We start from the raw sequence: 22,465 nt of genomic DNA on the forward strand, positions 1-22,465 counted from the left end.
TTGTGTATTTGATGAGTTTGATGAGGGAAACCAAGAAATCCCATGAGCTTTGAGCAGCTCATCGCTCTGCTCCGCTGTTCTAAAAATAGCTTGCACCGACAATTAAAGGTAACGAACCTATTGCTATGACTATAGGGATTATGGCAATGGGACAATTTGCCAAAATGTTGAACTATCCCTTTAAGGACTAAGGATGATCCAAAGAAAAATCAGTCACCAAAGAGCAGGAGATGGAGATTCAAACTTGGGGTCAGGGAGAACGTGTAAAGTGGAAAATAAGCAAACAGAAAACTAAATGTGCATTCACAACTGAAACCAGCTGCTGCTGGAAACGAGGACGATGCTGAAAATCAAAACAGTGATGAAAAAGGCCGATGAGCAGCAGCCAGAGGCCACAGAGAACTGTGGTCACGGTGGCTTCAGATAGAAGGAGATCCGAACAAGCTTCCAGACTTTCAGTCATTAAGTCACCTCGATTTTAATATCCATATGAGGGAAAATGCAGCTGCAGTCTTGATTTACGACCGTGCTGTTGGTTTGTTTCTCAGGAGACTGCCTGCTGGACCAGCCTCAGAGGCAGCTGTCCCTCCCCGACAATCTGCCCGGGTCCAGCTACAGCCTGCACCGGCAGTGTGAGCTGGCCTTCGGTCACGCCTCCAAGCCCTGCCCCTACATGCAGCCCTGCTCCAAGCTGTGGTGCACCGGGAAGGCCCGCGGCCAGCTGGTCTGTCAGACCCGACACTTCCCCTGGGCCGACGGCACCGGCTGCGGCAACGGCAAGCTGTGCTACCGGGGAGTCTGCTCCGAGAAGAACGCCACCATGCACATCAAGGTGAGCGCTCGCCTCGCAGGTCACACTGCAAAAACTACAGGTATTTTAATGCAGACTATAAAACTGCATCAGAAACTGATTAGCCGCTTCCTGCATTTTGACATCTGATAAATATACCTCAGGAACAGAAGATAAAAACTCATGTATTATCATTCAGTTGTTGTTAATTCATTAGTTTAAACTGAGCTAGAGATGTTTCCACCCACAGGAGGTCAGAGGTCAAATCTATAATCTCAGACAGGTCCATGAAAAGACTCGGGACAACACTGCAAAAACTCAAAATCTTACAAAGAATATTTGTCTTATTTCTAGTCAAAATGTAATTTCTAGTCAAAACAAATCTCATTATACCTAAAATAAGTGTATTTATACATATACATACATGTATGTTTTTAGACACTTATTTCAAGCCTATTTTCACTTGAAATAAGTAGAAAAATCTGACAGTGGAGCAAATTTTTCTTTCCTATTACAAGCACAAAAAACTTCCTTTCACTGTCTGATTTTTCTACTTATTTCAAGTGAAAATTAGTTTGAAACAAGTGAAAATGATCTAAAAACAAGTTCATTTTTAGGTGATGAGTCTTATTTGAAGTGGAAAGAGATTAGTTTTGACTAGAAATGAGACATTTTGACAAGAAATAAGACAAATATTCTTGGAAAGATTTACAGTTTTTGCAGTGGCAGTGCTTCTCGGTCAGTCTTTTTAAGTTCCACAACTGATGCGATCGCTTTTCCCTCGCAGGTGGATGGCAAGTGGGGGAAGTGGGGCGCGTTTGGAGAGTGCTCCCGGAGCTGCGGTGGCGGAGTTCAGCTCGCTAAGAGACACTGCGACAACCCGGTCCCTGAAAACGGAGGCAAATACTGTTACGGCCTTCGCATCAAATATCGCTCCTGTAACCTCAACCCCTGTCCTGACACAGGTACGTTCACACATTCATATCTGAGGGTGCATAGTTTCACTATCATGAAACTTTCATATTCATCTTAAAAGGATAGTTCAACATTTTGGCAAATTGCCATAATCCCTATAGTCATAGCAGTAGGTTCGTTACCTTTAATTGTCGGTGCAAGCTATTTTTAGAGCCGTGAGCTGCTCAGAGCTACGCTACGGAGGCTCATTATGGGATTTCTTGGTTTCCCTCATCGAACTCATCGAATACACAATCCAACAACTCCACAACGCTCTGGTGGACAAGTTGTGACCTGCACATTCACCACGCTATGAGATAATAACACAACGTTACCAGACAGAGTTGTTTTAGAGGGAAATACAGAGACTGCTTGAGGAAAAACTGTCCCTGAAGGCAACGTGCATCAGTGGTTTTGCATGAATTTCCCTCTAAAACAACTCTGTCTGGTAACGTTGTGTTATTATCTCATAGCGTGGTGAATGTGCAGGTCACAACTTGTCCACCAGAGCGTTGTGGAGTTGTTGGATTGTGTATTTGATGAGTTTGATGAGGGAAACCAAGAAATCCCATTAGCCTCCGTAGCGTAGCTCTGAGCAGCTCATGGCTCTGCTCTGCCATTCTAAAAAATAGCTTGCATCGACAATTAAAGGTAACAAACCTACTGCTATGATCGGCCAATTTGCCAAAATGTTGAACTATCCCTTTAAAATATAATTTGCAACATGGATTGGAAGTTGGAATAGCTGGTTTTACACTCCAGCCAAGTGCAGCCAAAGTTATCCAAGAAACATTAACATTTTCCAAACACATTGTGGTTGGTCCTCGTAAAATGCACACACATGCTACACAGTGAGAGCCGAGAGCCTAATTAGCCTAGCGATGCTAACGTTGGGTAATAGGGTTGGAAAAGCACCACAACCACAATCCCTTGAGGAGTTGTCAGTCAACTTTAGGGTTATTTTTTTATTTTTTATGTCTCCAGGTAAGAGTTTCCGTGAGGAGCAGTGCGAGGCGTTCAACGGCCTGAACCTGAACACCAACAGACTGGGCGCCGCCGTGGTCTGGGTCCCCAAGTATTCAGGAATCTCTCCCAAGGACAAATGCAAGCTCATCTGTCGCGCTAACGGGACCGGGTACTTTTACGTACTCGCTCCTAAGGTGAGTTTTCAGCTACCTGTTTAAACATCTAATCATCCCTGATATCAAATATACAACTGTATCCATTTATGTCATGTCCACACCACAAAAAAAGACATAACTTTTCTACATTTTTGTTGTTTTTTTTTAAAAGTGTGGGTCTTATCAGTGTTGAAAGCACCATGATCATGTGTTGTTTGTGTTTTAACCCTCCTGGGTCAAGGAAGAAAGGAAGTAAGGAAGGACGAAGGGAAAGAAGGAAGGAAGGAAGGACGAAGGGAAAGAAGGAAGGAAGGAAGGACAAAGAGAAAGATGGGAGGAAAGTAGGAAGGGAAAAAGGAAGGACAGATAGAAGGAGGGAGGGAACAGATTGGGTCAGTTGAGCCATAAAGGAAGGAAGAAGTAAGGACGAAGTGAAGGAAGGAAGGAAGGAAGGAAGGAAGGAAGGAAGGAAGGAAGGAAGGAAGGAAGGAAGGAAGGAAGGAAGGAAGGAAGGAAAGAAAGATGGAGGGAGGGAACAGATTTTGTTCAAGGAAGAAGGAAGGAAGGGAGGGAAAAAGGATTATGGAAAGAAGAAAGGGAAAAGGGAAGTAAAGAAAGTGGGGGGGAGGGAACAGATTCGTCCAAGGAAGGAAGAAGAAGGAAGGAAGAAGGGAGGTAAGAAGGAAGGGAAAAGGGAAGGAAAGAAAGATGGAGGTACTATAGGGAACAGACCAGGTCAATTGGATCAAAAGAGGAAGAAGAAGTAAGGACGAAGGGAAGGAAGGAAGGAAGGAAGGGAGGGAAAAAGGATTGTGGAAAGAAGGAAGAGAGAAAGGAAGGATGGAGGAAGGAAACAGAAGGACAACAGGAAGGTTAAAATGAAGATGTATTAGTGTGGACGAAGCCTCGGTTGCTGTTCGTATTTTTCACATGTTTTAAGATTAATAGACGTCATCGGGACATGTTGATAAAGGTAAAGAAAGGCAAACGTTCATTCATACATTCACTGCTTTCACATTACCAGTAAATCTTAATTACCCGAGGCAGATTTGAGCCTGGTAATTGCCGGCTGTGTTGTGAATGTGGCGGCTCCGTCAGCTTCCATCACGCTGCGATGAATAAAAACGTCCTGTCACACTTAGATCTCACTAAAAACATGAGACGTGACTTCTCTTTAACATTCAGAGCATCTTTTGTGCTCGCTAATGAAATGTGAACTCCTTGTCATCGAACACCTCGAAGACTCACGGGAGGTGAAGTTGAAGCATTTTATTATTGAGCCGCTCTGTGTTTACAGTTAACTATTTGCCCCGTTGTGATTTGGCTCTCAGCCACAATGTTAAAGGGATAGTTCAACATTTTGGCAAATTGGCCCATTGCCATAATCACTATAGTCATAGTAGTATAGTAGGTTCGTTACCTTTATTTGTCGGTGCAAGCTATTTTTAGAACGGCGGAGCAGAGCCGTGAGCTGCTCAGAGCTACGCTACGGAGGCTAAAGGAATTTCTTGGTTTCCCTCATCAAACTCATCAAATACACAATCCCAAAACTCCAAAACGCTCTGGTGGACAAGTTGTGAGCTGCACATTCACCACGCTATGAGATAATAACACAACGTTACCACACAGAGTTGTTTTCGAGGTAAATACAGGGTAAATACAGAGACTGCTTGATGAAAAACTGTCCCTGAAGGCAACACGCATCAGCGGTTTTGCATGAATTTCCCTCTAAAACAACTCTGTCTGGTAACGTTGTGTTATTATCTCATAGCGTGGTGAATGTGCAGCTCACAACTTGTCCACGACAGCGTTTTGGAGTTGTTGAGTTTGATGAGGGAAACCAAGAAATCCCATTAGCCTCCATAGCATAGCTCTGAGCAGCTTGCGGCTCTGCTCCGCCATTCTAAAAATAGCTTACACCGACAATTAAAGGTAACGAACCTACTGCTATGACTATAGCGATTATGGCAATGGGCCAATTTGCCAAAATGTTGAACTATCCCTTTAAGAAGTAACGGTCAGCTCCATCAGCGACACAGCAGTGAGTGCTGCTGCTGCTGCTGCTGCTGCAGGATGGATGGAGTGGCGAGGAAGGGAAACATGCAGGGATAGTATCACTTTGCAGCTGTGGCCAGTCAGCTACTATTTATGCAACCAGCATGAAAACAAGTATGTTGCAGCAATACAAGGCCACGTCTCGGTTACACTGAAGGACACTGCACTTGTCTCTCTGCTGCCAGCTGCTTTATTGGAAATCCACAGAGTATCAACGTCTGTGTTTCTAATCTTTCTTACTGTTGGCTCCAACTGACTCACATATAATAACCCAATGACATCAGCCCAGCATGATGTAATGAATCTCTGACTGAAACCTCACGCCCTGCCTGCAGGTTGTGGACGGGACGCCCTGCTCTCCGGACACGTCGGCCGTGTGCGTCCAGGGGAAATGCATCAAGGCGGGCTGCGATGGCAAGCTGGACTCCAACAAGAAGTTTGACAAGTGCGGCGTGTGTGGCGGAGACAACCAGGGCTGCAAGAAGATCTCAGGGATGTTCACCAAACCTGTGTAAGTACCTAAGGAAAGCTTTACAGGTTGATGTTAAAGGGGAATTTCAGTTTTTTTACAATCTGGACCTTATTTCTAGCATAAAATAGAACCATTTATCATTTACCCAGACAACTTTGGTGTCATTACAAGTCGTTGTTGAAATTAGCTCCAGCCGAGAGCCGCGTATATCCGTATAATGTGAGTCTACAGGGCAGCAGAATGCAGCCTCTAAATAACACATTATCTGCAGAGAAACTCCTTCATTTCACCAATATTTAGTTCTGATAGGCTAGTGCTATTCCCCTCTGAGTCCGGGGTTAGCTGTTATCAACATCCGGGGTCTGTAGTTTGACCTACTGACCTCTGACCTGGATGATGTCATCTCCGACCGTGGTGCGGCTTGTTGCTACCGCTAATGCTACGGTTCGTTTCTGCGTGTTTCCGACTTGTCAGAACAAAATGAGCAGCTGGATGAAGTTCAGCTTCCACAGGCTTCCTCTCCTCAACCTGGACTCACTAAAGCTCCGGCTAGTTGAGATAAAAATGGACCCGAATGCCGAAGTGGAATGATTATTATCAGAATGAGCCGTGACATCATCCAGGTCAGAGGTCAGTAGGTCAACCTACAGACCCCGGATGTTGATAACAGCTAACCCCGGACTCAGAGGGGAATAGCACTAGCATATCATAACTAAATATTGGTGAAATGAAGGAGTTTCTCTGCAGATAATGTGTTATTTAGAGGCTGCATTCTGCTGCCCTGTAGACTCGCATTATACGGATATACGCGGCTCTCGGCTGGAGCTAATTTCATCACAACGACTCATAATGACACCAAAGTTGTCTGGGTGAGTAAATTATCGTATTTCATGCTAGAAATAAGGTCTAGATTGTAAAAAAACGGCAATTCCCCTTTAAGGGGTTCAATGCTGGAAAGAAATGTACAACAGTATTTCAAACTTATGCAGATATTGTCATACACACCCTGGTTGTGGGATTGACCAGGGTTTTAAAGCAGGAAGTGGTGATCTCAGGCCTTCAAGAAAGTGGCAGGGCCTGAGGGCAGACGTGCAGCAACATGTAAAGGGCTGTGTTACTCAAACTACTATTGTCTTGGTAGATGTGCAGTGACAGAAACAAAGATGAGGAACTAAAGGCCGATGTCTGTCCTATTTGGAAATAAAGCAACGTCTGTTTATTGGCATTCATGGAGGCCTCACCCCCTCAGATATGCAGTGTGTAACTGGTTCTCAGCTGGGTTGTGAACGTCATTAAGTTTGCAGAGGATACAGCGATCGTCGGCCTCTTACAGGAGCAGAACCAGGGTCATGGTGCCAACACTCATTCCTTCAGCTTAATGTTACCAAAACAAAGGACATGATTGTTGATTTCAGGAAATCCCCCACTGTCCTACATCAGCTTGGCTCTGAAACCGCCCTAGTAGATAATTACAAACATTTTGGGACAGAAGACAGGATCTGTCCAGCCTCAAGAGACCTGTGACTGTCCAAGTCAAAGATTTCTGTCATCTATTATCGGCACGTTCTCAGGAAGGCCGAGGCTATTCTGGCTCTTCCAGATTATTGTCTATAAATGGAGACAATTTAGATCTGTGGTTACTCTTCCTTGAAGTGGGCGCCCAGCTCAAGATGACGCAAAGACACAACTCAGAATGATCAGTGAGGTACAAATGAGGGCCAGAAGGCTCAAAGGCTTGGTTGGAGCTGGTTAAGATCTCTGGCCATGAGGTGACCACCTTGACAACCTGAAGTGCTTCTGGAAAAATATTTGTAGGCTGATGAAACCAAGTTGAACTGTCTGGGAAGAACATGAAGTGCTATGTTGGGTGTAAAAAGGGAAATACCGTATATGCTAATGTGAAACATCTTCAGTACAAAGTAGAGTTGCGCGATACCAACAGTACCCCGCGGTGCCAAACACGCTGCTCTGGGAACGATGCTGCGACTGAACAACACAAAACTTTATTGTCCCGCCAAGGCAGGAAATTCATCAGTTACTGAATGATTGGCTGTTTGCCTGTGGTGCGTCCATAATGTTGTGGGATCTCTGTTTAAAACGGGCTGTTAGTGAAAATAGGCAACAACACAACTGTTACCTGTATTCTGTCCTCAGCCGTGTACAATCTCTAAAATGCCGATAACCAGTATGTCAAATATTGTGTTGGTTATAATATACCTAGAACAAGTTGCTGCTTGTCTGTTGATATAAAAAAGTTGAAATATTTCCATGTATGACTCATTAATACATAATTATATCTTGTGTAAATGCATTGCAGTTCATATAAATAATAATAAAAAAAAGTCTGCGGTATCGTGATAATACCCGGAACTAGGGGTGTGCCAAAAAATCGATTCACATAAGAATCGCAATTCTCATTTAATACGGTTCAGAATCGATATAAAATGTCCCAAAATCGATTTTAACAAATAAAAAAACGAAACAAATCTGCTGGCTGTCGGCCTCCGTTTCCTTAGAATTTAAAAGGCAGCATGTTTAACTGCACTGTTTTTTTAATAAAGAGGTACTTCTAATTTTGTTACTTAAGCAACATGTGATATTGCTTTCATGCAACAGTTTCAACAATTCCATCTCAGCATGGATAAATGTTTAAAACTCGATAAATATGAAAAAGACACTTTAGTCATTCTGTCTTGTAAAGCAGACTGGAGTAGATCATGAGGATCCTTTACACACCGATAGACTGAAGCAGAAATCATTAGGAATCAAATCGTTTTGAATCAAAAATCGATTTTGAATCGAATCATAGCCCCAAAAAACAGAATCAAATCGAATTGTGAGATAGTAAAAGATTCCCACCCCTATCCAGAACCATGATACTTTGTCTGGTATAGTATCGTGGGTACTCATTTGGGTATCGTGACAACTCTAGTACAAAAGTGACACTTAGTATTCCCTTTATTGTGTTTTTAAATATATATTCTCCTCACTTCCTCTACAGTCATGGCTACAACTTCGTAGTGACGCTGCCAGCCGGAGCCTCCAACATCGACATCCGTCAGCGCGGCTACCGAGGAATGGTCAGCGACGAGAACTACCTGGCGGTGAAGAACCGCTACGGCAAGTACCTCCTGAACGGCAACTACGTGGTGTCTGCGGTGGAGCGCGACCTGCTGGTGAAGGGAAGCCTGCTGCGCTACAGCGGCACCTCCACGTCCGTGGAGATCCTGCAGGCCACCAGACCGCTGCAGGAGCCCCTGACCGTGGAGGTGCTCTCCGTGGGGAAGATGACCCCTCCCAGAGTGCGCTACTCCTTCTACATCTCCAAGGAGAACAAGGACGACAAAGCTCTGCAGAAGGGGGAGAGGAACATCAAGGCGCAGAACAGCGTCTTGGTGGACAGCAACAAAGTGGAGCTGAAGAAGCAGGTGATGCAAGGCAAGAGGCCCGTCAGCCACTGGGTGACGGGAAGTTGGGATGTTTGCACGGTGACTTGCGGCAGCGGTCTCCAGAAGAGGCTGGTGCAGTGCCAGAGCATGGAGGGCCGTCCCGCGATGGACTGCGACGGCGCCGACCGGCCCGTGGCGGTCAGAGCGTGTGGAGATCCCTGCCCTGTGTGGGATGTCGGCACCTGGTCTCACTGCTCCAAGTCTTGCGGAAGGGGCTTTAAGAGGCGGCCGGTGCGCTGTATGACCGAGACCGGTGGAAGCCTACCCAGGGATCACTGCTCTGGGAGGAGGAAGCCTCAAGAACTGGACCTCTGCAACCTGAAGCCATGCTAGGACCAAACAGGTGCAGCCCATGGACTTATCTTTGGAAGTCAAACTGATGGTTTGACGAGAACTTGAGCCCAAGTCGGCCAGACAATGATCCATCTCGCTGTCTTGGGTGGAAATCCTCTGGTAGGCAGAGCAGGAGGCATCTGTTCTGCAAGGAAAAAAAAGTGCCAGCTGAGACAGAGTGTCCTCCTCCTACCTTGTTTGAAAAGACAGAGCTGTTTACATGACAATAAAGAAAAAGAAAAGCTGCCTGCTTTGTAAACTTGTCAAACCGTTTGTGGCAGGTTTGGCTTTAGGTTAGTCTACCTCTACCAGGAATGATGACACGATGCCTGAGGAGATGCAGAGACAGTGATCACACACACACGGACATCGTTTCTACCAGAGGATGTAGATAAAGATGGACGTTTGTGAGACTCACACTGTGCTGATATCTGTGAACTGACACTTTTTTCTCATTTCACTGAGGAACTATTCGATATGTGAAACACAGTACTGTATCTGCCCCGTTCAAAACCTGATCGCAGTTCTTACATCTTTGTTTTTTTTGTTACGTTTTTTCTTTTTTGGGTGCTGCTGGCTGAGGTCGGCCATTCACAGTCAGTTCATGTCAACAAACGGCTCTACACTTCCAAAATGACAGTCCTACACACTTGAAACCGCCTTTATCAATTGGACCAATCATCAAAGAATCCCTGACTTTCACTAGAGACCAAAAATCTTTGAGTATTTTTTTTTACGGAAGTCAGAGTTATGATGTTTCCATCGTCTGTACAGTTAATGTCGGCTGTTCAATCATAACGCGTCTTTGCCTGTTCCGTTCAGCTGTGTTCTGTGTTGCCAAAGAATTATAACCTTCGACAAAGCCTTAGTACTGTGAGAGACACGTCTCTGCATGAGCTGGACAGAAGAAGTATGGCTTCCTAAAATAGAAGCTTCGCTGTACATCTCAATCATCACCTCCAAAACTAACTCTCCACCTCCTGGAGCTAGAAGCTTTAAAGATGGCTGTGTGTGTGAGAGAGTTGAAACAATCAGTCCAATTAACCTGTCAACAGGAAATTAACCTGCGACAACACTGATAATCAATGGGTGGCTCTAGTGAGTAATGTTCAAGCCAAAGTTTTACTGGTTCTAGCTGCTCAGGTGTGAAGGTTTTGCTGCTTTTGTCTCTTTTATGAGATGGTTGATTTTAACTTTTGGACTTGGCTGACAATGGACCAACCAAACTGGTTTTAAACCATCAAGGACCAAAACATTTCAATTCGAAGGAGTAAATGAGTAAATCTAATCAGTGTCAGTGAGCCAATCAGCATGCAGCTTGGTGATTGGTTTGTTTACATTCCAGAGTTTGATGTAATTGCTTATTGGAAAAAAAGTATTGTTAGCATCTCAGTGTACCAGAATCATTCCTAAAATTAAATATTCAGGAACAAACAACTAAGTAGGCTATCAAAATATCTAAGTGGATTTCTTAAACCATTCCTAAAGCATGAACCACATCACTGAGAGTCAAAAAGTTTAACAGTTACACAGTCTACTGGATAAACAAGTGGCAAAAACCTACTCAATGGTGGAATTAGAGGCAAAGTCCACTGTAAACGCAACACAATCAATCACCAGACTGATATTGTCGTTGTTTGCTGTTTAGATGGGATTGTTAGTGTATTTCTATCATAGGTGTAGATATTATGGAGCTCAAATGGATAAAAAGTTTTACAAATATCTGGTTTAAGTCCATCAGACATCACTAAACTGTTATCGATAACTCCTTCTACCTAAAGATGACAAGTCCCATTGTTCAACAGAAAATCCTTCAGTCTTAACTCCTGGTTTGTTTTGGTTCAGAGGGACCAGTTATACTGTCTAAAAGATGGTTTTGTACAGTTAGTTTTTTTTCACATCATGTACAGATAATGTTATTTTTATCAGTTGTCTTTTGTATTGTATACTATGTATACATTCATCTAGCAGCATAAAATAAAGTATATGTATGAGATTATACCCATATGTCTGTCTTGAAGTCTCAGGTGTTTTATTATTCAGATCTTTTACATTGAGACGATAAGGACGTACAATTTTACGGATATCTGTTGTCCCCTGCAGTATCTGTTACATCAGATTTGTGCAGAGCCGGCAGTCTCTCTTTACATAAGATGAGCCGGTCCTGACATCTCAGCTCTTCTCCAGCTGAAGCATGACCGATGAAAACACACTCATTCATCCACTTTGGTATTCTGCTGATTCAAGCTCTGTTGTCGCAGCTGCACTGTAATAACACACCCGGCTTGGCCAGCGCCTGCCCAGCGAGCCTGACGCATTGTTGGACAGATGTCTTTCAGACTTGGACGCCCTCACCCCGAGGATTTGACCTACGTGACGGTTTAAAGGTACAAAAATCAATATTTGTGGAAAGAGAAGACGTGGATGAGTCGTTTTTCTCAAACACAACATAGACGCCATGTAACCGTTTCCACTCGGCAAAGATAACTAACCATTACTTACCATTAAACTGATCTCCAAATACAACTGGAGCTTCTTTAACTTTATTAACTCAGGGTGAGATCAGGGTGATAGGTGATTTAAAGGGATAGTTCACCCAAAATTCAAATTTCACTCATTATCTACTCACTCATGTGGACTAAGGGCTGGGAGAAGTTTCAGAGTCCTCCGTGCCTTCTCTGAGTTACAGCGGGGCTCCGTGCAGCACTGCATGTCCATATGACGGTTGCAAACGGGGCTCACTTTTCTTCGTCCAAAAAGACACACCAAAAAACATCCAAATACCTCCATAGTGCTTGTCTCTGATGTCCCTCTTGTATTGAAGCCCCAACATGAGAAATTGTTCAGAAAAAAATTAAATAAGTCTATATTTTAAGCTTGTTTGTAGCGGAAGCTCCCAGCACTGCTCTTCCTGGTCCGTCCAAATTGGCTTCAATACAAGAGGGACATTACAGACGAGCACTATGGAGGTATTTGGATGTTTTTTGGTGTGTCTTTTTGGACGAAGAAAAGTGAGCTCCGTTCGCTACCGTCATATGGACATGCAGTGCTCCGCGAACCCCGCTGTAACTCAGAGAAGCCACGGAGGACTCTGAAACTTCTCCCAGCCCTTAGTCGACATGAGAGTGAGTAGATAATGAGTGAAATTTGAATTTTGGGTGAACTATCCCTTTAAAGGCCAAATTATGCATTTTGCTGTTTACATACAGTAATTCCAAACTGCTGATTTACAGTCAGATAAACAGATGAAGTGGGACAAAAAAGGTCACGTTTCTGAAAAAGAAGATCCAAGACCATCTCACTGTGGAAGATTTTTAAAGGAGCTATTTGTAAGTTTTGCCTCTACAAAATGTTGTTTCTACAAAGCCAACAACATCATCATTAGCAGCTGTTTAACAGTGAGTCAAGAAGAAACACTTCCCGATATCGATTCACTGTCACCTCCAGAAGTGGCTGTGCCGAGGACGCACGATAACTTTGGCTTCATATGATAACGGACGGCCAAAGTTGTTTTTAAATTTGCATCACTGTGCAACTCCTCTCTCTAAATACACTTCAAAAACACTTCAATACCACGTGTCAAGTGAAGTAGTATTGAAATGTGTTTCAGACCATATTTACGGTTAATCTGTGTGTTAATCTGTGTGTACACCGTAAATACAGAGGAAGTACTCAAGGTATACCTGCCAGATATCAAATAAATTTGCTGTACATCTGAGGAGAGTCAAGGAAACTCTTAAGCGGCGTTCACACCGGACGCGATAGACGCGAATATAATCGCGCCAGACGCTTCCATCGCGCCGCTTGGTCATTTTGGATCATTCGCGTCCATCGCGTCATTCGCGCTAGACGCTCCGCCCGTTCATTTGAAAACCGGTGATCTCAACCTGCTCTCTTTCCACGTCAATCATGGCTGATATCACCACCGTTGCTGCACTGTACTACTGCTGTACAAGTCTCAGAAACACCGGAAAACCACCTGCCGTCCTGTCTGGGTTCACTGTGTGTGTGTGTGTGTTTTCACTCTGTGTAGCAGACGGCAGCGGTGCCCACACACAGCTCAAATACAATTAGCTTCTCCTTCATGTTGTTCTGAGTGTAAACAACCGTACAGAGAAGTGACGTCGTCGGCTTGAACTCGTCGCTGATTGGATGTCACGGCGCGATGCCGCCTGAAAAGTTCAATATTTTCAACTTTATTCTCGCCGCTTCAGACGCGCCGCTTCATTCGCGCCGCGTCTCATCGCACCAGACGCTCCATTTGCGCCGCCTCCGCCTGAATCGCGTGTCATCGCGCCATTTACATTGATTTTCAATGTAGAGTTGCCGCTCCATTCGCGTCTATCTCGTCCGGTGTGAACGCCCCTTTAATGTCTCCATGTCTGAGAATCTGATTGATTCTCAGTAGATGTTTGAGATTTGAACCTTAAAGGGATAGTTCAACATTTTGGCAAATTGGCCCATTGCCATAATCCCTATAGTCATAGCAGTACTGTAGGTTCGTTACCTTTAATTGTTGGTGCAAGCTATTTTTAGAACGGCGGAGCAGAGCCGCGAGCTGCTCAGAGCTATGTTACAGAGGCTAATGGGATTTCTTGGTTTCCCTCATCAAACTCATCAAATACACAATCCAACAACTCCACAACGCTCTGGTTGACAAGTTGTGACCTGCACATTCACCACACTATGAGATAATAACACAACGTTACCAGACAGAGTTGTTTTAGAGGGAAATTCATGCAAAACCGCTGATACGTGTTGCCTTCAGGGACAGTTTTTCATCAAGCAGTCTCTGTATTTCCCTCTAAAACAACTCTGTGTGGTAACGTTGTGTTATTATCTCATAGCGTGGTGAATGTGCAGGTCACAACTTGTCCACCAGAGCGTTTTGGAGTTGTTGGATTGTGTATTTGATGAGGGAAACCAAGAAATCCCATGAGCCTCTGTAGCGTAGCTCTGAGCAGCTCATGGCTCTGCTCCGCCGTTCTAAAAACAGCTTGCACCGACAAATAAAGGTAACAAACCTACTGCTATGACTATAGGGATTATGGCAATGGGCCAATTTGCCAAAATGTTGAACTATCCCTTTAACTGAAAACTGAATCTGCCCAGTTTGCCCTTTGTGGTTTTATTATTACTTTTGCAGACAGTTCAAAGGATGAGCTTGTTAATATTCTAGATGAAAAGACAAAACCCACAATAAATTGATCCTGCAACAACTTTAATGTGTGTAGTCAAACCCTGGCTGAGAGACAGACCCACACACTGTTGGTTTACTGGCAATTACAGAAACAGAATTTCCAGTCTTTTCCTTTCATTCGGATGCTCTGTCTCAAGTTCACTTGCTCTTTGTAAATATTTATCAGCATGTGAGTTTGTACAAGTTTACAAGGTCCTGCTCTGTAAATGTTCGACTAAACCAGATGCTCTGAATTCCATGAGATCTCACCTAAAAAGCCAAAACCACAGAGCCTGTAAACCAGATGTGCTTTTGTGTCCTTCTTTTTTAATAGATATCCAATATACCTAGTCAGTCAGTCTGCTGAAAAACACAAACAACAATTCCCTCGTCATCATGATAATTATCCAAAACAAATCACGGTTGTCTGCTTGAAACACAAAGAGAAGAGAATCCAATCTCTGCTAAATGAGATGCTGATGATTTGCATAAATGAGATTGTGCACAAACAGCAGCAGTGACTCATCATCAGTGTTAGATCTTTCTTCTGGTCTCCCTCTGATGTCCTCGGGGACGAGGCAGCACAGACGGGCTGGCTTAATAAATATGAGGTTCAGTGATGATGCTGGTTGCTGAGTGAAAGATAAAAGAGCAGACGGCATGCGGTGGGTTCAGTGACTTGTTGGCAAATCTTTCCGGGGGAGGTTGAAGAGATGAAGTTACATCTCGGGTTTGACTGGTTCAACAAGCGGCGATGGAGGTGGAGATTAATGAAGCTGGTCTGGAAAAAGACTTGGATGGATGTTTGGGCTCTCTTTATAAAATGTACATAACTTTTCTGTGTCTTCAAAGAACAACTCGTGGGAGGGTTTTCTAATCAGGTTTTAAGTTCAGACATGTATATCTAGCCTGTTACAGTTAGTTTAAAGGGAATGTTCAATATTTTGGCAAATTGGCCCATTGCCATAACCCCTATAGTCAGAGCAGTTGGTTCGTTACCTTTAGTTGTCGGTGCAAGCTGTTTTTAGAACGGCGGAGCAGAGCCGTGAGCTGCTCAGAGCTACGCTACAGAGGCTCATGGGATTTCTTGGTTTCACCTCATCAAACTCATCAAATACACAATCCAACAACTCCACAACGCTCTGGTGGACAAGTTGTGACCTGCACATTCACCACGCTATGAGATAATAACAGAACGTTACCAGACAGACAGAGTTGTCACAGACATGCCTTTAAAGGAGAATTCTGGTCATTTTTGACCCCTAAATCGTTGTCCTGATCAGGGGTCGCGTTAACCGGATATTTTCCGTCATTGACCGTTTTTTTAAAACGGTGACGGAAAGATTTTGAGGCCATCCGTCATTTTGACAGATTGCAATTCACAGCCATGGCTGTCTGGCCATGTGCATTTGTTTACAATGAAGCCGGCGGATAATCAATAAATGGAGCGGTGGATAACGTTATAAAACATATACAATGTCACGAAGTCACTATGGTGAGAATTAGATTTAAAAAAAACCAAACTCACAGCTGGCTGGTGCGCTCAGTAGAACGCTGTAGTACATACCCCAGGCCTGTGTGGAGCGTGTGTGGCGCTGTAGCGCTGCCACACATAAACACTAACAACAGAGAAGAAGACAGAAAGCTTCCCGCAGTATTCAAACTCCTTCAAGTGGATTAAATGTTGATGGGAGTCGTGTCAGTGCAAATATGACGGTCGATAATGATTTAACGGGCGAGATTCAGCTGCAGTGTCCGAGGGGCCGACAGTAGTCAGCTGTTAAGTTACGTAGCTGTAGCTACACAGGTGTGTCTCGGTAGGTAGAGCGGTGGGGGCAGGACATCACCGTTTCACACACTCGCCGCGCACAACTCTTCCAAAGGTAACGTTAAGCCTTATTTTAATGTATTTTGCCCGCCGTGGCATTGTTTATAACACGTAAAGCTGAGTGGGTTTTGTCCTGTCTGAATTTGTGCTGCATCTGGCTGTGTGGTCTACAGCTTCAGTTGTTTCAGTGATGCACAGTGGCTGCGTGCGTAAAAGAGAGATGAGAGGCACAGAGAGAGAGAGAGAGAGAGAGAGAGAGAGAGAGCTAACGCCGGTGCACTATGCGGTGCCTATGTGAAAACGTGCTCCTTTGGATGTTTTGGTATAACACATGGGTTAGCATGTTGATTGTTGACAGAAAACTGATGTCATCATCAGGTATTTACGTTGTATTTAGATGTTGAGTGGCAGAAAGTGACCCCCGCATTCACTGACTGACCCATGGTTAGATGTGCTCTGACGCAGACTCTGCTCCGGAGCATTCTCTGTTCAATTTGTTTGGACTTGATATGAATTAAACATGAATTAAAATTGAATGCTATTGAATATGGCATTATTATCATTAAAAAAAATAAATAAAGTGACCGGTAAAAATAGATTATGACGGAATTTTTATGACCCCGTCAGTCAAAATGACCGGCGACGAAAAAGTCTAGCGCAACCTCTGGTCCTGATGGTCAGCCAGTGTTGGGAGGAGCAAAAAACGTGACTAAAATTGATGCAGGAAAACCAGAGTTACACCATGGCTAGACGGCGCTAGGGATAGCGACACCGCTAACCCATGGGGGCAATTCTTTCAACCACAACAAACACTCAGAAAACAATCAAATATCTATGGTACACGACTGGAATCCTTAGAGACGCCACTGAACTCATATAGTGTACAGTATAAACAGTATAAACTTTGTGTTTTTGCATGTAGCCACTCACCTCAGATAGCCGAACTCTGAAACATCCTGGAAAGACATTACTATCCGATCACAGAGCGCCTGCTCTCCCCGCCACAGAAACCTTTTCCTTGTTGTGATGATTTCTTTACAAAAATAACCGGTGGAGCAGTGCAGTGGTAATGTCCAAAATATCTCTGACCGTTTATTGTTGTAAAGAAATCATCACAACAAGGAAAAAGTGTTTGTTTCTGTGGCGGGGAGAGCAGGCGCTCTGCGATCGGATAGTAATGTCTTTCCAGGATGTTTCAGAGTTTGGCTATCTGAGGCGAGTGGCTACATGCACAAACACAATACTGTTTATACAGTACTGTAGTGGTGTCTCGTAAGGATTCCAGTCATGTCCCATAGATATTTGATTGTTTTTTGAGTGTTTGTTGTGGTTGAAAGAATTGCCCCCATAGTTTAGCGTTGTCGCTATCGCTAGCGCCGTCTAGCCATGGTGTAACTCCAGTTTGCCTGCATCAATTTTAGTCGCGTTTTTTGCTCTTACGGTGGAATTTTATGTTTACGTTTCCATGGTTTCGGTAGTCGCGGTAAATGCATGGATTTTTTTTTTTTCAATGAAAATCTGTAACATGCATGGATCATCACACCAGCTTTTAACAATGGATATCACACAAATTGACATCCGTGTTAAAAGCCAGCATTAATACATCCATGCGTTTACCGCAACTATGACTGAAAACCATGGAAAGGTAACATAGGCTACAATTCCACCAAAACCGGTGTAGGTACCAAATGTGTTCGGGCAGACTGATTCGAGACTGGTGATGACGTGGCACATCGTGATTGGTCGTGGTGGCTAATGCTTTACTTGGATGCTACCGTGGATGTTAGCGAAGTTAGTCACTTCGCCCCATAGTAAATATTGGACTCATTTGTCACAAGCCACATCTCTTCTGAACAGTTTGAAAATGGCAATTTTCAGACGGACAATTCAGGAGAAAATGAACTTTGTTCCAGACCTGTCTCTGGCTCAACAACACACTCTCGCGAGATTTGGAACAGATCTTCTAGGCAACGTCAAATAAACGTTTGTGAACACCTGCGCTAATTACAGTATTTTAATCATTTTCGTCACTGTCAGTTGTGTAAATGTTTAATGTTATTATAAGAAAATATAAATAGCTGACTTTCGTCTACCTACAGCCCGGACACATTTGGTACCTACACCGGCAAAACCGGCTACCGTTTTTTGACCATAGATCACGTTCGGAAACTTGTGGATAGTAACATTTTTGTTGCCGGGCGACATAGTGGTCGTAGTAATTATGGCAGGGGCAAAAGAAAAAAGTCTGGTGACGTAGGCTATAGTTTGGAGGTTACAGAAGAAAAGTAGCAGCTACTATTGTTTCTATTACCCATAACTGTTAACAAGGTCAACCACGTTGTTTTTATTGTAACAACGGCAACACTTACCTACATTGTCTAATGATGAGGGATTACTTCATTTGACCCAAATTACAATCGTCTCCTAAAACCAACCAGGTCGTTTTAGTGGCTAAACATAACCGAGACATGACCGCCATTACAGTAATCACCACCATGCAACAAAGGTATACTGGCGGCGGTACCCTGCTGTCCAAACAGTCCTTGTGTTTTTTGTTATTGTAACCATGACAACCAAGGTCTGGTGGGGGGCGAGGGGGTGCGCTGTTTCAGGAGACACTTCTATTGTATAAAATTACCAGTATATGGTGGTTCAGGTTAGACTATGGTTGTATATAAACCGAGTGTTAATGCTGCAGCTCTGCAGAAACAGCAAAAAACTGTCTACTAAAACTAGTTGGCTTGACTATAGTCGCTATGCGGCATTGTTACATTGTTACATGACTTCAAGCTACAACTATGTGCATGATACTATAAGTACTGAAGTGTTTCAAAAAAGTGAACACCACAGCATGCAGGTCTTTAAAAACTGTTGCTGTCAGTCTGGCACCAATCAGCCCCCTGGAACAATCAACACACTCAATCACACAATCATTCGCTCGGCCAAATAGAGGCTCACATGCTGCTCATTACACACACACACACACACACACACACACACACACACACACACACACACACACACACACAGCAGATTTACCATAGAGAGAGAGAGAGAGAGAGGTGGGGAGTTTAAAGGGTTTAAAGCACATAACACACAATCCTATATATATACTATAATGAGCTCTGCATTAAAGAAAAAGATAAACATATTTCATTTTAACTGTTTCAACAAAGCTATACGGTCTCCTGTGTCTCCCATTGGCTGCTAATTTAGGTGGATGGAAAACTGGAGGCGTTGGGTGGAGAAACATAGCTACAGGCTGGAGAGATTGAGTGTATTTATATAGTTTTGAATGGGAGTGTCCAGGTTACACTGACTTATGATCGGAACTGTTGACAGGAAAATTATCATTTGCTCAAGTCTGAGGTTCGACACAGTGTTTTAGTAATTAAGGAACTAACTTGCAAAAGTCTCTCAACGCCTAATTTGCTCCGTCGGTAAACACCAGAGATGGAAAACAGCCAGAGGCAAAGTTGGTATGGAGAGAAGACGCTCTGGATGTTTATGCCATAATATTATGACACTGAAAAACAAACTTTACGAATATTTATGAAGATATGAACAAACTCACATTCAGAGTTACATTGTGCATTTTAAAGGTTGTATTTAAATGATTGAGGGATGCTGTGGAAATTAAAGTCAAATAATTTCCTTTTCCAACCACTTTTCCTCAACTTCAATGGAAAACATAAAGAGGTCAAAGAAGGAGAATTCATGAGGACTTTCTCAAGATAACCCTCTTTTAAATTAAAGCGATACGCCAACATTTTTTTTCATGTCTTGCTTCACTCCCGAGTCCGTGACAAGCAGATAGACACCATCCTTTCAACTGTGCGTGCAGTAACAAGGGAGATAGAGCCGTATCGCCTGTAATTAGCTTAGCTCAAACGCTGGAAGTGTATAGGTAGTGTTAGCCTGCCTCCACCTAAAGTCGCTAATTAGCTTAGCTCAAACACTGGAAGTGTATAGGTAGTGTTAGCCTGCCTCCACCTAAAGTCGCTAATTAGCTTAGCTCAAACACTGGAAGTGTATAGGTAGTGTTAGCCTGCCTCCACCTAAAGTCATCAGAGAAACTCTTCAGCAACTCTAAATGGAAACCGGCGGGCCGATCTTCGTCTCAGAGCTGACAAAACTCTCCGGTAAGGCATCTTGAGCGGTCAAATGCCGCTAACGGGACCAGATCGGTCAAAACGGAGGGTTCAAGCAAAGACGGTTTATTTTGGTTCAAGCTAGCTACATCGAGGGTAGGTTATCTTCCTATTTCAAAGTAAAAGCACAAATTCTATCGTCATGGTTTTCTGTAAAGGGCAACGGGTGTTTTATTTTGTGAAAGTAACCGGAAGTGCTTTGGTCACAACGGCTAGCTTGAGTAGCGCCGAATTCGTCCAAACAAAACTGTAAACAGCTGGTATTTAGACAAATTAATGACACACTGCTGATCTAAACGGCTACTTTCTCGCCTAAAAATGTTTGAAATGTCGATAAAGTGATATATTTACAGAGTTTAGAGCTAAAATGAAATCAGCTTCTGACTGCTGATTTTGGCTCGGGTAGGAGGCAGGCTAACACTACCCATACACTTCCAGTGTTTGAGCTAAGCTAATTACGAGCGATACGGCTCTATCTCCCTTGTTACTGCACGCACAGTCGAAAGGATGGTGTCTATCTGCTGGTCATGGACTCGGGAGTGAGGCAAGACACGAAAAAAAATGTTGGCGTATCCCTTTAACTTTACCTAAAACACATGGTCAACAGAAAGCGCTGAAACAAATCAATCAATCAGACTGAATATTTCCTATCTGGCCTAACAATAAAATAGCTTTCCTCTAGCAAAGCAATGTCCAGTGTTTCCACAGTGAGATGAAAGACATAAAATAAGCTCAATTAGTTTATTATAATCTATCCTGGCTGTGGCTGACACATCCAGGTCCAAGCTTCCTGAGCAAAAAAAAAAAAGAAAAAAAGAGTTTTCCACCACAGCCCAGATGTGATGCCAACCCATTATCATAATGTATCAGACCAAAACAAACGCTTTTTATTAGCCACAAACTGTGGCCTCATTCCCTCCATGTTCTCAGTCAACAATGTGCTATAAAGCCCAGAGAAAGAGGAAACTAAACACACATTAACCTGTGTAGCTACATGGGAGCCAACATCAACACAAACATTAGCTACAAACAGGCGCCAGCAGCATCGTCATAAAGAACGTTACAACTCTCGTTTTCTCTCGCGTTACTGGTAAAACAACACCCAGCAATTATTAGAAGATGATGTCGACAACAAAAACACAATAAAATACAGACAACCTACCTGAGAAACAGCAGGGCAACAGGTTGACAGCTGTTTATTCAAATGAGGGAAAACACCGCGTGAGGGAGGAGACAAGAGCAATCGATGTCAGACTCATTCAGTTTAAGACCTCTCTGTAGATCACAGATAATATGCCTAGTTGCCTACATCTCAATATTTAACAACATATGATGAAATAAACTTAAAATGAATGACTTACTTTTTAACATTTAACCCTTTTTGAGTCTCGACTGTTATATGTAGTTGCTGTTATGGTTGTTTTCACATCACCACACCTAATTTTAAAGCAGAAGTAAGCGATCCGGTCGTTTTGGCTAATGCTGCGTTCCAGGCAACCAACTCGTGTTTTTCCGACCTGTTTTACCTGTGAAAGTCACTATAACGGCCACTCGTAACTTCTGACCCGTGAAGTCGCACCAGATCGAACTGGTACGACTTCACAGGTCGGAAAAACACGAGTTACGAGTTGCCTTGAACGCACCATAACGTCTTGTCAGCCGATGGAGTCAGCAGCCCCCGCCCTCGTCATGGATCTATTGGTCCTCGTCCCTACGTCACCACATTCAGGCGCATCCCTTGGCTGCACACACAGCCCTTCATGCCGTTCTCTCTCCTCATTGGATAAAAACTGTAGGATACGAGAAAAGTTTTCTCCTCGGCTCAGAGCAGAGCAGAGTGACTGACAGACCTGTGTTTCGGTCCAAACACTCTATGTAAGTGATTGCTGTCGGAAGATATAACTATTTAAGACTTATATTAACACAAAAATATTGCTTACTTCTGCTTTAACCATGAATTTTATCACAGATCATGAATTTACTAGACTATATTTTTTAAAATCTAGACCTTTAGATCTTTTAACATATCACACAATCCATCTTGTCTTGTTTTTTTGTTTTTGTTTTTAGATTTAAAAAGTGCTTTCTTAATCAATCAATCAATCAAAAACTTTATTTATCCCCAAGGGGCAA

The 22,465-nt window shown here is 43.4% G+C and overlaps 1 protein-coding gene and 1 long non-coding RNA gene across 2 annotated transcripts in view; both read left to right on the plus strand.

The window, feature by feature from the left end:
• LOC146975451 (uncharacterized) overlaps positions 1-10,427 on the plus strand; it is a 56,634-nt gene extending 46,207 nt beyond the window's left edge. The window contains exon 2 of the long non-coding RNA XR_015037442.1: positions 9,512-10,427. This is a non-coding gene — a long non-coding RNA (uncharacterized LOC146975451). The remainder of the gene's footprint in view (positions 1-9,511) is intronic.
• Positions 1-10,427, plus strand: part of LOC146975452 (A disintegrin and metalloproteinase with thrombospondin motifs 15-like) — a 30,306-nt gene extending 19,879 nt beyond the window's left edge. Inside the window, exons 5-9 of the mRNA XM_085794620.1 lie at positions 549-832; positions 1,578-1,755; positions 2,729-2,904; positions 5,256-5,431; positions 8,394-10,427. Coding sequence (XP_085650746.1) covers positions 549-832; positions 1,578-1,755; positions 2,729-2,904; positions 5,256-5,431; positions 8,394-9,174 — 1,595 coding nt within the window. The 3' untranslated portion in view covers positions 9,175-10,427. The remainder of the gene's footprint in view (positions 1-548; positions 833-1,577; positions 1,756-2,728; positions 2,905-5,255; positions 5,432-8,393) is intronic.
• Positions 10,428-22,465: the final 12,038 nt, after the last annotated feature.

This window comes from Trachurus japonicus, chromosome 13 (assembly GCF_045865225.1).
Source record: "Trachurus japonicus isolate A0001 chromosome 13, Traja_1.0".
NCBI lineage: Eukaryota > Metazoa > Chordata > Actinopteri > Carangiformes > Carangidae > Trachurus > Trachurus japonicus.